The sequence below is a fragment of the Cygnus olor genome, chromosome 24 (genome assembly GCF_009769625.2).
Source record: "Cygnus olor isolate bCygOlo1 chromosome 24, bCygOlo1.pri.v2, whole genome shotgun sequence".
Taxonomy (NCBI): Eukaryota; Metazoa; Chordata; class Aves; order Anseriformes; family Anatidae; genus Cygnus; species Cygnus olor.
Window position 1 is genome coordinate 5,045,886 of NC_049192.1, and position 15,908 is coordinate 5,061,793.

Genomic DNA, 15,908 nt, shown 5'->3' on the forward strand with positions numbered 1-15,908 from the left:
TGGGGATGGGCAGGAGGTGGCAACAGGTCCCCGCACGCTTGTCCCTGCAATGAGCCATCACCTTTTATTGCACGGAAGCCAAAGCAGCGGGCTGCTCCCGAGGGGACAGCTCCAAAAAGGGGCTCCTGGATGCTCCCCGTGGAAGGATGCTCCCAGGTTCGTCCCCTCCTGGGGTTCCTGCCCTGCGCCCTCCCCGCAGAGCCCCCGGGGCAGCTGCGGCGCTCCGATAATCTTCCAGGAATTTGCAATTGTTCACCCAAACGCCGTTTTCCATCTTTAATTGCGACATGAGCTGAAACAAAGCGTGGTCCAGGGCTCGGCGCCTCGATAAGGCACCGCTGGGAAAAACCTTTCCCTCCAACGCCGGGCGCGAGGCTGCAGCGAGCTGATAAAGCCCAGCACGGCGGCGTTCCCAGGGAGGGAGCAGGAGGAGCCTCGGGGAGCATCCCTGCCCCTTTCCATCCCTCCAGCCAGATGTGGAGAGCCGGAGAACGGCCCCGGCTGGCCTCCCAGCCTCGAGTCACCTCTCCCTGCTCGGAGAGGCTGAGGTCACGTCTGGCCTCCCCGGCTGGGGACCGCGGCCAGGCGCTGCGGTGACGGCCACCTCTGCGGCACCAGCGGCAGCAGCGTGCCCCTGAGGGGCGCTCCCTGCACCCTGCGTTTTCCCTGGGTGCCTGTGCGGGTTGTAATGGGGGGGGGGGGAGGGGACATGGGGCACACACAGTTCTGTCCTCCCTAAAACCCTGGAGCTGTCGTCCCCGGAGCGTGCCGTGCCAAGGGCCGCGAGCGTGCCGGCGGAGCGGGGATGCCTTCCCCGTGACTCACGGCATTCCTCGCAGGTCAGCGGCGCGGGGGACACCCCGACGGCCCCCGCCATCCCTGCCCTGCCGCTGAACTCCCCTCCCAAAGCAAACTTCCCCCTGAGCCGGGTGCCGAGGACGGGGGACGCAGCGGGGACCCCCCCTTCCCCCCCTCCCCATATGGGTGGCCCTGGGCAGGGAGGATGATGGGGACGGGTGACGAAGAGCGTGGGTAGTTAGCGAGAAGCGCGCTGCCAGCAAACCGGCCTCTCCGCAACCTGCGAGTTTCCTCTCCGGCTGCTTCTGAAGAAACCCAAAGAGGAACGGCCCCAAGCCCCCCCCCCGCCCTGGGTGCCCCCAGCCCTGCCCCTCTCTGTGCCTCGGTTTCCCCGGGCACGGGGCCGGGGGGAGCGGTGCCAACACGGCGCTGCTGGGCACGGAGGGTACCCACGCTTTCTTTTTTTGGACGCATCGCATCCGGCTGGGTTGCCCCCGCCCTAAACATTTCCCCTTATCTTTCCAATCTGAGCCCTTTGAATCCACTCCCAGAGACCTTTTTTTGCCCTTTCAAAGGCTCGGAGAAATCTTTTTTTTTTTTTTTTTTCCCCTAAATGAACCCAATCCCACTCCTGCCAGCCCCACGAGGCTGTTTCTTCTGCTGGCCTTTGCTCACCCCTGCACCTCGCTGCATCCCTCTCCCACCACCCGCAGCATCCCCGTCCCATCCCCATCCACGTCACGAGCGGGTCCGTTCTCCCCCAGCGGGTCCGTTCTCCCCACATGCTTTGGACTGGAGCGGGGCAGGATGAGCGCGGTGCGGCGGGGCCACGGCCCGGCGGCTGCCCCCGGGCTCAGCACGCAGGAATGCTGTGAGTTTGCAAAGTGGTTTCAGCGAGACGTTATCTAATGAGGGAGGAGGAGGAGGGCGGATTAAGCCAAACCCACAGCACCGGCTTTCAATTAAACCGGGTGAATTTACGGCTTTTCTTTCTGACACAGCAAACACGGGCTCCGAGCAGCTGCTGGGCTCTCCCCAGGGTCCCGACCCGCCGGTCCCCTCCTTGCCTCAGCAGGGAAACGGAGCAGCAGCACACGGACGCTCGCCCCGTGAAGCCAGAACCCCTCTGGGCTCCGCATTTACTCACCAGCACCGTGCCAAGCCCAGGGACCCATGGGCGATGCCGCGGTGGGTGCTGCGCCCCAGAGCTGGCCCCACCTCGGGGACAGGGGCTGCAGGGATGGGAGAGGTGGAGGGGATGAGGAGGTGGAGACCTGGAAGGAGAAACCCCGCAGCAGCATCCGCCGGATGGGAGAGATGCAGACGGCTTCGAGTAACGCCTCAGGACTCCCGAGATGCCGTGGTCTGATGGATGGGGGATGCTTGGCGGTGGCTCAGCCTGCCCAGGTGCTCCACCTGCCCGGTGTCCTCCCCTCCACGTCCCTGCATCGGTCCCGCACCTCCTGCTGCCTCGGTTTCCCCCATTTTCCTCAGTTTTTGCCCATCCAGAGCACGGACGGGGCTGCCAGGGGTGGCAGGAGGAGCCGGGCGAGCCAGATGAGCCAAGCCAGGATCTCGCAACCGGGGCTGGGAGCATCCCGCCGGCGCTGCGGGCCAGGGCTGGGCGCGAGGCGCAGCCGCGCGTGTGCCACGGCACGCCTGGCGCCTGCCGCTGCCAACCCACCGTGGGGGAAAATGCCCCAAAATGGTCCAGGGAGGGGCCAGGACCTCTCATCCTGTCACCCCCCACATCCCAGCGCTGCTGGTGCCCATGCGACCCCAAACGCACCCCGAGTCCTTTTGGCCACGGCATGAGCATCGCCCTGAGCGCCGGCTCTGGGAGATGCGGCTCCCAGGGGGTCGTGGTGCCACGCAGCCCCCGCCCCCCCAGCCCCACGGTGCCACCCTGGATGCAGGCACCCGGCCAGGCCGGTGACGGAGGAGCCCGGCCGGGCTGCTGCGGTGACGTCCCGGCCCCGCTGCTGACGTCCGACGGAGGGAAAAGCCGTCCCCAGAGCAAATAAGTGGCCAGGCTGTGCAAACCCGGCTCGGCGGGTGTCTCCGGGCAGGTATCTGGGCCCCATCTGGTTGCTGTTTACCTGCCTGCTGGAATCCACCCTGCAAACTTCCTCCTCGCTCGGCCCCGATAAGGCGGGGGAGCCGCGTTCGGCCCCGCTCCGGCCTCGCGGGGAGGACGCCGGAGCCGCGGCCTCGCCTCCAGCCTCCACCCGTTGCATCGGGGGTGTCGATGCCCTCGGGGGGTCCCTTGGTGCCGGTGCTGCGGGCACCAGAGAGGGTTTAGGGGGGACGTGAGCTGCTCAGCGCCCAGCACGAGCCGAGGACCAAACCCTGCTGTCACCAGCCTGGCTCCGAGCGGCTCCAGGAGCTGCCAAACAGCATCCAGGGAGCGGCCAGGGCTCGTGGTCCTGGCCTGGGGATGCTGCCCCTGATCTCCACCACCACCAGCGCTTGCAGCAGCAGCAGGGGCTGCTCAGCCCCGGCCCCAACCAGGAGCCACCCGGCAATGGCACGGGGACACCACGAAGCCCTCGAGCTGCCCCTGTGCCATCCCGCGCCTTGCAGGGGTCCCGCAGCCACCCACGGGGCAGGGGGGGACCGGGAGAGGGGCGAGGAGGCGGAAGGGGGAAACTGAGGCAGGGAGCGGGTGCGTGGAGGGCGCAGAGCGGGAGCAGCCCCGGCCCCGTGTTGTGAAAGCAGCCGGTTATCAGCGCGCGAGCGTCACGCTCGGAGAGAGCGGCTTCCAAGAAAGGAAGGAAGTGTGGGGTCACCCGGCCCCGCTGCCGCCCTTTTCCAGCAAACAGCCCGCGCCTGCTGATAACAGGGCCGCGCCGGTGCCGCGCAGGAATTCGGGGCCGCCGGCCGCACACGCCGCCCCGAAAACGCGAGATTTTTCCCCCGTTTCCTCTGCCCCGAAGAGCGGCCGCGGTGCCGGGGAGGAGGCGGCCCCGGGTAGAGTGCGGGGCGCGCGGCGGCACCGCGCAGCAGTAGGGCGATGCCCCAGTGCCGGCCCTGTTGCCTCTTACTGGTGGAAACTGGGAGTCGCTGGGCTGGGCGTGCTCCTGTTGTGCTCCGAGGGAGCCGACCCGTCGTCGCCGCGGTGCCCCAGGAGCGAGCAGGGACCGGGGCCCCGCTCCGCCCCGATACCAAGAATAATTGCGTGATTATGCGATTGGGAAGCAAAGCGCAGACTAATGGCTGATCTCGTTAGGCCGCGTTTTGCCATCTGCTTTGTGCATGCAGGAGAATCCCTCGCCATGTGGCCGGGCAAGGGAAATCCCTGGGTGCTGCAGGAGTCCCCGGGTTTCACGGGGAGCCGGGCGCCGCGGGACCCGGGTGCGTTCGGACACGCCGATGCCACCCCAGGCGCCAGCTGTCACCCACAGCCCCGATTCCTGGAAGCCAGGCGGGATCCGGCTCCGTGTGCGGGGCAGGGCTGTGCTGGGGACTCCTCCTTTGGCCAACAAGCGACGGCGAGAGGACAGCGCGGGTGGCCCCGGGGGCTGCGTACGGCCCAGGTCCGGTGCCAGGGCTGCTCCCGAGCCCTGCTCCCAACCCGCAGGCTGCCTCGCGGACACGGGGCTGGATTTCCAGCGGGATTTCTCCAAGCTCCAGCTCCCTGCTCCAGCTTCGCCCAGCACCCAGAGCCCCAGATCTGTGCAAAGGGACAGATCCCAAAGCTAAATAACTGCCCGGCACCTCCTGCATCCTTCCCATCGCCGCTCCGACCTCCCCACGTGGCGACGCAGCCTCCCCAGCCTCCGGCCCCGCAGCGGCCGCAGACAAAACCCTCTCCCCCCCTCCCTCCCTCGCTCCCTCCCGCGCTCTCCCGGCCGCGTGTCCGCCAAAACCCCGGGAAAAGATGAAAGGGATTTCCCCGCTGACCTCCTCACCCCGCGCTGTTTGCACCTCCGCTCCCGCGGGCAGACGAGGCATTTTTCCCATGCTCGGAGGGTCAGCGCCCTCCCTGCCCTCCTGGCCGGAGCAATGCCAGGAATGTACCTGGGGATAGGCTGGGCAGGGCGGCAGGGGAAGCGGGGAGCCGGGTAAAATCACCTTTATCCTCTTAAAAAGGTGCTGTCCCCACGGAAAGGCTCTGCGGAAGGGAGCAGTTCTGCTGGGGGTGCAAGGGAGCCTGGGCTGCAGCTGGGTTTTTGTGTCCTTTCCCCCCAGGTGATGCCACCGGGACGGATCCTGAGCCTCTGGGCACGGTGCTGGGTCCCCCCCTGCGTGGGACGGCGCCTTGTGGCGTGTCCCTGCCACCCCAGGGCAGGCAGCCGGGGCTGATCCCGCAGCATCCCCGCGCCCAGCCTGGGGCTGCGTTCCCACCCCGCCACCGTCCCTGCGCGGCCGTCGTGTCCGAGGCAGAGGCTAACAGGGGCTGACAACAGGAGGACTGCACTTCCTTCCCCTCTGTTCCACCTTGACCTTGCATCACCCGAAATGAGAATAAAAGGGAAATGAAACCGAAGGGAATGGGGACAGGACCCGGGCCCGCGAGGTTGTGGGATGACACCGGGAGGTCCTGGGGCTGCTCCGTGCCCCGGCACGGCACAAACCCTGCGCCCAAAGCCTCGGGTGCTGCTTCCCCGCTCCTGCCCCTCTCCTGGCCCCGTCCCAGGGCACCCAGTGGGTGGCACGAGGATTTTCCCCTCCGGAGGGGCCGTGGGTGGTGCCCGGCCCCAGGACCCCCGCAGCACGTGGCTTCGTGCCCCGCGCCGCCCCGACGAGCCCCTCGCTCCCCTCCGCTCCGCTCGGCGAGAGGGTTTTGCTTGTAAACAGCAGTCCCCGGGTAACACTTTTAATCCGTCGCCTCTTGGCTATTATTCATCCCCGGCTAACCTTAAAGCCTCCCCCTTTCTCTGCGAGGCACCCCCAGAGCAGAGGAAATTCCTCAGGCCTGACGTGATGTGAAACACGAGCGGCTCGGCCCCAGCCGCCCCCTTCCCTGCCCCAAATCTCGCCGGGGCCATTTCCCAACCCAGGTTTCCCTGTAGCATCCCCCCCCCCCCCACCACCACCACCCCCAGCCACCCTTTTTCTGCTTTAGACATTGTAACCCGAGAGGCTGGAAATGCAGCGCCTTTCATCTTCCATTTCCCACATCCTGAGAGTCTGGGGAGAAGGAGCCCACCCAGATGAAGGAATCCCAAAAATGTGGCTCTCCCCACCTCCCCATCCCCTCGGCCGCCCCCCGTGCGGCTCCATTCACAAAGCAGATTAGCCATGCTGCCGGCTCCACGCGCACCTCTCCCAAAAAGCCCGCGCTAAAAAGCGAGCAGCGGCGAGGGAGGAAAAACTCGAAAAGGGATGAAAAGACCAAATTCCCGCGGCCTCTCCTCCTCCCGCCCTGCTCCCAGCCGGGGCCAAGGCGCCCGGCTGCTGGGGAGCGGCACCCAAAGGTGCTGGTTTAGCCGGGGGATGCCAGTCCCGGGATGGGACGTGCGTGTCCCAAGCTGTCGCCGCTGTTTTGGGGTCCCAGAAGGTCTGGGGGACCCCAGGACCCAGAGGTTGGGTGGGGAGGGATGCGGCCCCCAGCCAGCGCTGGAGCCCCACGGACCACGATATTTTGGGGGGCATCCGCCCTGGGCTCGGCCGCATCCTGCGGGGCAGTGCCTGTCCCCGGCACCGCGGTGGCACCGGGGATCGTGTACACGTCTCATGGCACTCCCAGCATCGCCGGTGAGACACCGGGGCACGTTTTGGGTGACCTCAGGAAGGCGACAGCAGGCTGGGGATGCCCCAAACGCAGCAGGGGGGGATGTCCCAAAATGCCCGGCCGAGGGCAGCTCCCGCGCCCCTTCTGGGGAGGGATCGCTCGCTGCGGGGTGGCAGCACCTTTTCTGGCCCCGTGCGCGGCGGTTTCGGGCTTTCCCAACGCCTGGCGAGGCGGCGACGCCGCTCGGAGCGCGGGCTCGCCCCACGCCCTGGGCCAGCCGGTTCTGCGGGCAACTGAGCCCCAGCGGCCGCGAGCCACGGGCAGGCGCAGCCAAGGTCACGCCGTGACTCAAAGCTCATGCGAGGAAAACCGCAGCCTTTCTGTGTCACGGCGGTAATCGTCCTCCCCTCCCTCCCGCAGGGGTGCCCCGGCCGGCCCCTCCGCAGGGGGATGCTCGCGGGGCTGGTACGGGGTTGTGCTCCCTGCCGCCTGCCTCCGACCCCGCTGTCTTGTCCGTGCTTATGGGGGAAACCTCCTCCGGAGGGTGCAGATCTGCTTCCCCCACGCCCCAGCGAGAGCAGGGAATTGCCCCTCTCTCAGCCCGGGTACTGCCCTGGCCCTCCCCACCGTCACCTATTTGCTAATTGTGCCAGCAGGGAAGGGCGGGAGGCGAGAGGAGGAAACACAAAAAGTAAACTGAGAAAGCCAGGCTGCAGCTCCAAGGGCCCAGCACAGCAATCAAGCGATAAAGCAGTAATTAAGCCTGATTATCATGCAAGGCAGCCCTGGTTAGACTGGAATGCCGCTGAAGAGCCCGAAAGCTGCCGGGATTGTTTGCAGGCTGAGAACCGATCTTCTGATGTCTGCTGGGAGCCGCTCTCCCGCAGACCCGCCACCAGCCCCACGTGCACCCCGGGGTCCTGCTTCTCCCCGGCGTGGGTCCCTCGGGCTTTTTGTCCTTGCAGCCCCACGTAACCTCCTCCCAGAGCTGCACCCGGGGCTCCTGCCGAGCCTCGGGTTCGACCCAGGGGTGGAAAGAGCCAGCATGGGCTGGGGATGCTGGTGCCCGGCTCTTGGGGCCACCTGCATAGGGCCGGCCGTGTGCCCACGCACGCTGGGAGGTGCGGGGTGCTCTGCCGCGCCCGATGGCTTTCAGTAAGCGGAAGAGGGTTGGGGGAAAAGGTGATTCCTCCAGAGGAAGGCAAAGGAGGATGAGGTTGGCTTCGTGTTAACCTGAATGTCTGACACATCCCAACGGCGTCGCCTGGGGTTGGCGGGAGGGAGAAGTGAGCTCGTGGGCTGGGCTCTGGGGGAACAGCCGGCTCCCAGCCCTGCTTGGGGTCTTCTGGGAACCGGAGATGTGGCTGGGGGGGGTTATTCTGGGAGGAGATGGATACGGTTGGGAAACAGGGCAGCGTGCCGTGCCCCACATGGGGAAATGCCTCCCCATCGCCCCCAAGACGGGGTGCCAGCCCTCCGGGCCCGCAGGAAGGGGTGCCGCTCAGCGCCCAGGAAATCGCCGCTCGGGCAAGGCTCACGCACGGCAATGATCTGGCCCCAAACCATCTGGGTTGCGAGACGCGCTGCTCCCCTCGACGCTAATGAGCAGTTTGGGCAGGGCGAGGAAGAGGCTGAGCCTCCCCGGCGGCTCTGGAGGAGGTCAGAGGAAGGCAGCCCCCAGGAAAGCCCTGCTGCTCCCGGGGTGAGCCCTGTTTGTAAATACACAGCCTGTTTCCAGGGCAGCCCGTGTGGCACCTTTCATCATCGGGGCAAGGAATCTGGTAATGAGTTTGGGGCAGATGCTGAGTCACTCGGTCCCATGGCTGAGCGCTGACTCGCAGAACCAGTCGTCCCCAGCCTGCCCAGGCTTTCGGGTGGGAATAAGGCAGGAGAAACGCGCCACCCGCCCTCTGCTCCACCCCGAGCTTGCATCACCCCGAAAAACAATAACAACAATAACAACAAAAAATAAAAGCAACAAAAGGGAGAGAGGCTGTGACGGATTTCTCCGCACTTTCCCGAAGCAGGGATGTCACCTACGGGGCAGAAGCCAGGCTCGGGGGGTCCCACCCGTGCGGGAGGATGCGCTGCGTCTCCCAAGGAGTCTCAGAGAGGGAGCGAGCATCGCCCGCGCGCAGCTCTCGGGTTGGGTTGGGTGGCGTCCTGGCGTTTTTATTTTAAAAGAAATACTAAAAGAGCCCGGCGCTCACCAGCATTTCCAGTAAAACCCATTCAATTTCGGCAATTCATCCCACAAGTATGTGTGGGATGCTGGGAACTCCTCGGTCCCGCTCGGGCGCAGGAGCCCAGATGGGCTCCGGCTGGAGCAGCGCAGCTCCCAGCGGCCGGAGCTCTTTGCTCTACATGCTAACAGAGTGAGTAATCAGAAACCTCCATCCAGTAAATTATTTATCTTATCTCTGGAACTCGGCGGAGCATTTCAGCCAGTGACTTCTGCGGAAAAGAAAAGGGAAAAAAAAAAAAAAAAAAAAAGAAAAAAAGGCTGTTAGTCAAGAGCCCCCAGCTGGAACCTCCACTTTTACTAGAAAAGGGAAAAGTTCAGGCTCTGGTTCGCCCGCGGTTCGTAGGAAGCGATGAAGTAAAGGCTGTGATGGTGCGGGGCGGCCGGGAGAGGCTGCGAGAGCCAGAAAATTGCAAAATTTAATGCAAATAATAATAATATTAATAGGCTGGAGCTGCTTTGGGGTTTTTCGCTGGAATTGGAGAAGGGGAAGAGCTGCGATGCCACCAGATGGATGGGAAGAGAGCTGGTGGGCAGCCAGCATCCCAAATCCACCCCGTCGGGGTTATTCCCATTGCACAGCTGGGAAGGGTGAGGCCGGGCGGACAGATTGGTGCCTCCGACCCCGTGCGTCCCTCGGCCGGTCCCGGCAGGGGCTGGTGGCACCTGGGCACGCGTTGGGTTCCCAGTTGGTGCGAGATGGTGGGGGGCGCACCTGTCAGCCCTGCCACGGCTGGGTGTCCCCCTCAGGATGCCATGTCCCCCCTCAGGACGCCGTGTCACACCTGAGGACACCCTGTTACCCCTCAGGATGCCATGTCAACCTTGACGATGCCCTGTCACCCCTGAAAAAGCCATATCCCCGCTAACGCCATGTCTCCCCTGATGATGCCATGTCAGGGCAGACCTCATTGCTCTCTCCGACTGCCTGAGAGGAAGGTGTGGGGAGCTGGGGGTCGGCCTCTTCTCACACATAACCAGGGATAGGACCTGAGGGAACGGCCTCAAGCTGTGCCAGGGGAGGTTCGGGTGGGAAATGAGGAGACATTTCTGCTCAGAAAGAGCGGTCAGGCGTTGGGACGGGTTGCCCAGGGAGGTGGTGGAGTCCCCGTCCCTGGGGGTGTTCAAGGAGAGGTTGGACGTGGTGCTTGGGGACACGGTTCAGTGGGTGACAGCGGTGGTAGGGGACGGTTGGACCAGGTGATCCTGGAGGGCTTCTCCAACCCTAATGACTGTGTGATTCTGTGACCCTCCTCAGGACACCCTGTCCCCCCTCAGGACACCCTGTCCCCCCTCAGGACACCATGAGCCCCTGGCGATGCCCTGTCCCCCCCGACCCCTCACGACACCACACCAGCCCAGCCGCCCCCTCCCCCCCCCCCATCCCCTCACAGCGCCCCGCCGCCACGGGGCCGCCCGGCCCCAACCCGCAGGGCCCCCTCCCCCTCCCCGCTCCCCCCCCCCTTTCCCCATATTCTTCCCCCCCCCCCCCCCCCCCCTCCTTTGGCGCCTTTTCCTTCCCGCCACGTCGTTGCCCGCCGCGCTCTCCCCTCCGCCCGGGGCCGCGCCCCATTGGCTGAGGGGCCGCGGGGTGGGCGTGGCCTCGGCTCTCGGCGCGCCCCGGCCAGGCTCCGCCCCCTCCCGCGGCTCTCCCGGGACCGCCCCCGCCTCCCGCTACTCCCGCGGCCGGCGCGGGGCCGCCGCCGCCACACCGGAGCCCGGCACCGCGCCGAGCAGCCGCCACCCCCCCCTGCTACCGACACCCCCCCCCCCCCGCCGCCACCGCCACCGCCCGCCCGGGGGCATCCCCGGCTGCCAGCAGCAGCAGCAGCAGCAGCCGCAGCAGCTCCGCTGCCCGGTTACCGGAGCCGCACCGCTGGCTCCCGGTCAGCTTCGGGCCCTGGAGGCGGGGGACGGGAGCGGGATGCTGCTTTCTAAAATTAATTCGTTGGCCCACCTCCGCTCCGGGCCCGGCGGGGAGTTGCACGCCGGTAAGGTGCCGCCAGGTGAGCCCCGGTTGGGTTCGGTTGGGTTCGGTTCGGTTTTGGGCGCCGGTTTGGGGAGCGGCGCGGTGATGCCCGGTGCCTCGCCCGCAGGGAAGGAGAAGGAGCCGCTGGAGAAGCTCTACCAGGTGGGCCCGCTGCTGGGCAGCGGCGGCTTCGGCTCGGTCTACTCCGGTATCCGCCTCTCCGACAGCGCCCCGGTAAGCGGCGGGGGGGGGGAGCGGCGGGATTGAGGCGGGGGGGAGTTGGTGGCGGCTTGGGGGGCGAGCGCCGTGCTCAGCCGCCGGTCCTTGCCCCGCAGGTGGCCATCAAACACGTGGCCCGGGACCGCATCTCCGAGTGGGGCGAGCTGGTGAGTGAGCGGGGGCACCGGAGGGTCCCTGGGTGGGGGGTGGGGGGACCGGGGAGGGAACCGGAGCATCCCTGGGCGGGGGGGAGTCAGGAGGGAAGCGGAGCATCCCTGTAATGGGGGTGCTTTGGGGGGGGGCACCGGAGCATCCCTTGTTTTGGGGGGGGGGGGGGGTGGCTGGGGAGGGAGCCAGGGCCCCCCTGGGGGGGGGGGGAGTATGTAGGGGGCCACCGGAGCATCTCTGGCTTGGGGCATTTTCGGGGTTGGGGGCCACCGGAACATCCCTGGCTTGGCATTTTTGGGGTTGGGGGGCCACTGGAGCATCCCGGCTTGGGGCGCTTGGGTGGGCACTGGAGCATCCTTGGTCTGTGTGGGCTGGGGAGGGAACCGGAGCATCCCTGGCTTGGGGCACTTGTGGGGTTTGGGGGGGCCACCGGAGCCCCCCTGGCCGGGCGGGGGGACACCGGGTCTGACCGCGCCGTGTGTCCCCGCAGCCCGGCGGCACCCGTGTGCCGATGGAGATCCTGCTGCTGAAGAAGGTGGGCTCCGGTTTCCGCGGGGTCATCCGCCTCCTCGACTGGTTCGAGCGTCCCGACAGCTTCGTGCTGGTGCTGGAGCGGCCGGATCCGGTGCAGGACCTCTTCGATTTCATCACGGAGCGCGGCGCCCTGCCCGAGGAGCTGGCGCGGGGGCTCTTCCACCAGGTGCTGGAGGCCGTGCGGCACTGCCACAGCTGCGGCGTCCTGCACCGCGACATCAAGGACGAGAACATCCTCATCGACCTCTCCACCGGCGAGCTCAAGCTCATCGACTTCGGCTCCGGCGCCCTCCTCAAGGACACCGTCTACACCGATTTCGACGGTGAGACCGCGCCCCGGGGATGCTCAGCGTCCGAACCCGCGCCGGGTGCCGCCGCCGGCTTTTCCCCTATTGCAGCAGCTCGGGGAGAGAAGCCGGGGAGGGGGGTGGGGGGTGGGGGGCAGCAATGATCCCAGCCGCCCGGCGAAGTTGTGTTTGTTTTTTTTTTTTTTTTTTTTTTTTTTTTTGGTGTTTTTTTTTTTTTTTTTTGGCACGGGGTGGATGTTGTGAAATGGGAGCCGGCTCCCGGCGTCAGCCCAGACGCCCAACCAACGTGCTCCGGGCTGGGGCGGGGGGGGGGGGGGGGGGGTGGCAGCCCTACAAAAACAAAACAGCTGCCGGGGGGGGGGGTGGGGGGGTTGCAAAACCTGGTTTGCAGCCGCAGAAGGGCTTGCGTTGCTCCGCTCCCCTTGTTTGCTTCGCTTTTTTTTTTTTTTTTTTTTGGCAAGGAGCAATGGGGGGGGGGGGGGAAGGCGTGGTTTCCCCCCCCCCCTCCCTTGGGTTTTTATTTTTTATTTTTGCGTGTAACGGTCGGCTCCCAGCCTTCCCCGGCCCCGTGCTGCCCCCTTTCGGCCCCGGTGGCTTTTTTTTACAACCCAAAGTTTGTAAACAAGAGTCACGTGCTGGCGGCGCGGGGGGGGGGGGGGTGGCGGGTCGCACGGTGACACACACACACCCACCCCCACCCCCCCCCAGCCTCACCATCACCCACCCTAAAGATGCTCGGGCGAGGAACCGCGGTCCCCAAAAAGGGTTTTGGGGGCGGCGAGCATCCTTGTGACGAGTGGCACCGTCCCCACGCAGGTACGCGGGTGTACAGCCCGCCGGAGTGGATCCGCTACCACCGGTACCACGGGCGCTCGGCGGCCGTGTGGTCCCTGGGCGTGCTGCTCTACGACATGGTGTGCGGGGACATCCCCTTCGAGCAGGACGAGGAGATCCTGCAGGGCCAGGTGTACTTCAGGCAGAGGGTCTCTCCAGGTGGGCACCGGCTCCGCGGCGCGCGGTGGGAGGCGGCGCCGGGCGCGCGAGCCTCGGGGGTGGCACCAGCCGGGTGGGGCGGCGGTGGGGTTTTTGGTGGCACGCGTCGTGCCATCCTTCTTGACACCCCCCAAAAGCCATGCGGGGTTTGGGCGTAGCTCGGAGGAGGACGGGTGCTGACCTCCTCCCCCCCTTACCCCGTGGTGGTTTCTCTCCCCCAGAGTGCCAGCACCTCATCAGGTGGTGCTTGTCCCTGCGCCCCTCGGACAGGCCGTCCTTCGAAGACATCTTCAACCACTCCTGGATGCAAAGCGTCCACCTCCCCCAGAAGGCGACGGAGATCCACCTGCACAGTTTGCTCCAGGAGACGGGCAAATAACAGCTCCCTGCCCCTCCCGGCCCTAAGAAGCGAAGGACAGCGGACTTTCCTCCTGGTGACCGTAGCCCCGGGTGGGGACCGTCGCACGGGGCACGCACAGCTCGCTCCAGAACCCGGCCGACTCGGAGACTCGGTCCCACCGGAGCCGGTGGCCGCGCCCCAAGCCAGCTGTCCCGGACTTGAACCGAATGGTCCTGTCTCACTTGATGTTCTGCCAGTAAAAAAAATGTGTTTTTTTGGATTTTTTTTATTTTTTTTTTTGTCTTTGGGGGCTCCCACGAGTCTTCCTGGCCTGCTGAATTTGGGACTGCGAGAGGATCGGAGCCCTGACTGCGAGAGAAGCTCCAACCGGGGGACCTGGGGGGAGGGCAGGGCAGTGCCGCGGCCGACTAGCTCTCTTCTTTGCCGTCACCGTCTTCGAGTGCCTTCAGTTGCAATCCTGGCTGTGCTGGAGGAAATACTTGAATTTTCCTACACTGCTGCTTTTCCGAGACTCGCCTGGGCGTAGAGCTACTTCTTCTCCCCGTGCAAAAGGAAACCGGGCGGATGGAGCTGGGGAGCCGCGCGGGCGACGTCTCGCCTCCCGCACCTCCGAAGCGTGCCGCCGTCTCCTGGGGACTTTCTTCCTTGGGCTCTTTGCTTCCCGTGCCCTCACGAATGCACAAACAATGCAACCCAACAGAGCTGTAAATGTGTGTACAGAGTTATACAGGAGCAAAGCTTGATGTACAGTTGTTAATAATGGTAACATTTTACCTTTTTTTTTTCCTTCCAGTTTTTGTTTTTAATTTATTTTCATGGATTTGTTTTGTTTGTTTTGTTTTGTTTTAAAGGAAGAGTCCTAGCCACTAGGATAACTTATTTATTTATTTATAACTCCCGTGGGTCCCCGACCCATGCCTTGCTTCTCCAGCTGCTGATCCCCGGGTTCCCGTTGGGGTCTCCCCTCCGCATCCGTCCCGGTGCCTGTTTCACCTCGTGCTTCCGTCGGATGTCTGGCCGTGGCGTGCAGCAGCCGCCTGCGTGCGGCCCTGCTCCAGCCTGTGCCCTGCCACGTGCCCGTTGGGGTTTGCAGAGGATTTTTGCCGTTCCCCACGGGTACCTGGGGGGGACCCGGTGCGTGCTGAAGCGGGGTCATCCGCGCTGTCGAGTCTGTCCATGTAACCAGTGTGTAGCCGGCGGGTTTTTGTTAATAGGTAATATTGTACAGGGGAATTCAGAAATCCTATTTTTTTTATACATGCGGTTTTAAATAAAAACTTAAATCACTTAATGCCCCGGAGACACCCCTTTTCTTGCGGGGAGGGAAGAAGAAGGGGGTACCGGCGACCGCGCCGCGTCGTCCCCAGCATCCCGCGGAGAGGAGGGAGCGAGCGAACGGCAGCGCCCACCACGGCCGGGACCCAAATCAGTGCTCCTTAACCGGGACTCGCCGGTCCCAAAGCAGCACGGGGAAGGCCGGATTGGGCCCTCCGCGGGCGTCTCCAGCTCCTGGGAGAGAGATCAAAGGGGTGTGGAGCCCTTTCGTCTCCATTCATCCGCGGGCGGCCGCGCCGAGCATGTGCTCTCGGGCCGGCGAGTAAACAAACATCAAAGTGCCCTTGCGAAACGCCGGATGTTGTCAGCCAAATTAAATTTGGGTAACGCGGATCCTGTTGCTCCGGCTCTGTCAGCGAGGAGCGTGCGTTGCATGCCGGGTGCCGGGTGGGTGAAGAAAGCCGCCGGCGTGCTGTCCCCACCTCCAGCGCGGCTGCGGCCGCCGCCGAGCGAGAGGAAGTCGATCTCCGGATTACGAGAAGTCGGTCGCTATCAGGCAGCAGCGGTAATGCTTCGCTCGAGTTTTTACCCTCCAAACTGCCCAAGCTCACTTCCCAGCTCCTCAGCGTTTCAGTTTTGGGGCTGTTTTTTTGTTGTTTTTTTTTTTAATTTTTTTTATTATAATTTTTGCTTGGGACTTTTTTTTTTTTTATATTGACGTAAGGAGAATTTTCAAGCCCTGTTCCCACCCCCATGGTTGGCACCGTGATGGGTTGGAGGGCTCCTGCCCCCACGGAAAGGGGCACTGACCATCCTGCAAAGTACTCACCCAGACCCCTGGCCAGACCTGACACAACAGGGCCATCCTTTCCTTGGCTCACCCCACATATTTCTTGCTTAAAACCCCCCTCCCAGCGCGCGCCCCTTCCCCAGGTCACCCCAGGTGAGCTCTTCTCCAAGCCGTGGGGCTGCTGCGAGGGGACTGGGGGGCCCCACAGCCACGTCCCCAGCTTTGCGGTGACTTCGTGCGCTGTGTCACTGCTGCACCTCTGCCTTCAGCAGCAAGCGTTAACTCGGTTTGTTTGTTTTGCTTTTTTTTTCTTCTCTTTTCTCAGCTGCATCTTTCATCTCCTCCTCGAGGCTGCTCGGAGCAGGAAGCGCAGCTCCGAACGGCTTCAAAGTTCAGACCTATTTTGAGATGCGGTTTGCATTTAACCTCCTCTCTTGCTTTTTCCTCCGGACCATCCGGGAAGCTGCTCCTTACACGAAAGCAAACCTCCTGCCTCACCGCCAGCTGCAGCGAGGGGGCCTGAGCCCCCCGAAACGCTATCGCGGCCGCCCGGGCTGCGCACGGCCCACCCTTC

General features: G+C 64.7%; 1 protein-coding gene across 2 annotated transcripts; it reads left to right on the forward strand.

Annotated features, from left to right (window-relative positions):
- The first annotated feature begins 10,399 nt into the window (after window positions 1-10,399).
- Window positions 10,400-14,560, forward strand: PIM1 (Pim-1 proto-oncogene, serine/threonine kinase). 2 transcript variants are annotated; one of them, XM_040535640.1, is made up of 6 exons: window positions 10,400-10,723; window positions 10,814-10,920; window positions 11,022-11,072; window positions 11,564-11,930; window positions 12,732-12,908; window positions 13,130-14,560. In XM_040535640.1, the coding sequence occupies exons 1-6, from the start codon at window positions 10,642-10,644 to the stop codon at window positions 13,285-13,287; spliced, it is 942 nt and encodes a 313-aa protein (XP_040391574.1). In that variant the 5' UTR covers window positions 10,400-10,641; the 3' UTR covers window positions 13,288-14,560. The 2 variants fall into 2 exon arrangements, with proteins under 2 accessions (XP_040391574.1, XP_040391575.1); XM_040535641.1 differs by lacking the exon at window positions 13,130-14,560 and adding an exon at window positions 12,992-13,122 and having other exon boundaries at window positions 10,429-10,723; window positions 12,732-12,935.
- Window positions 14,561-15,908: the final 1,348 nt, after the last annotated feature.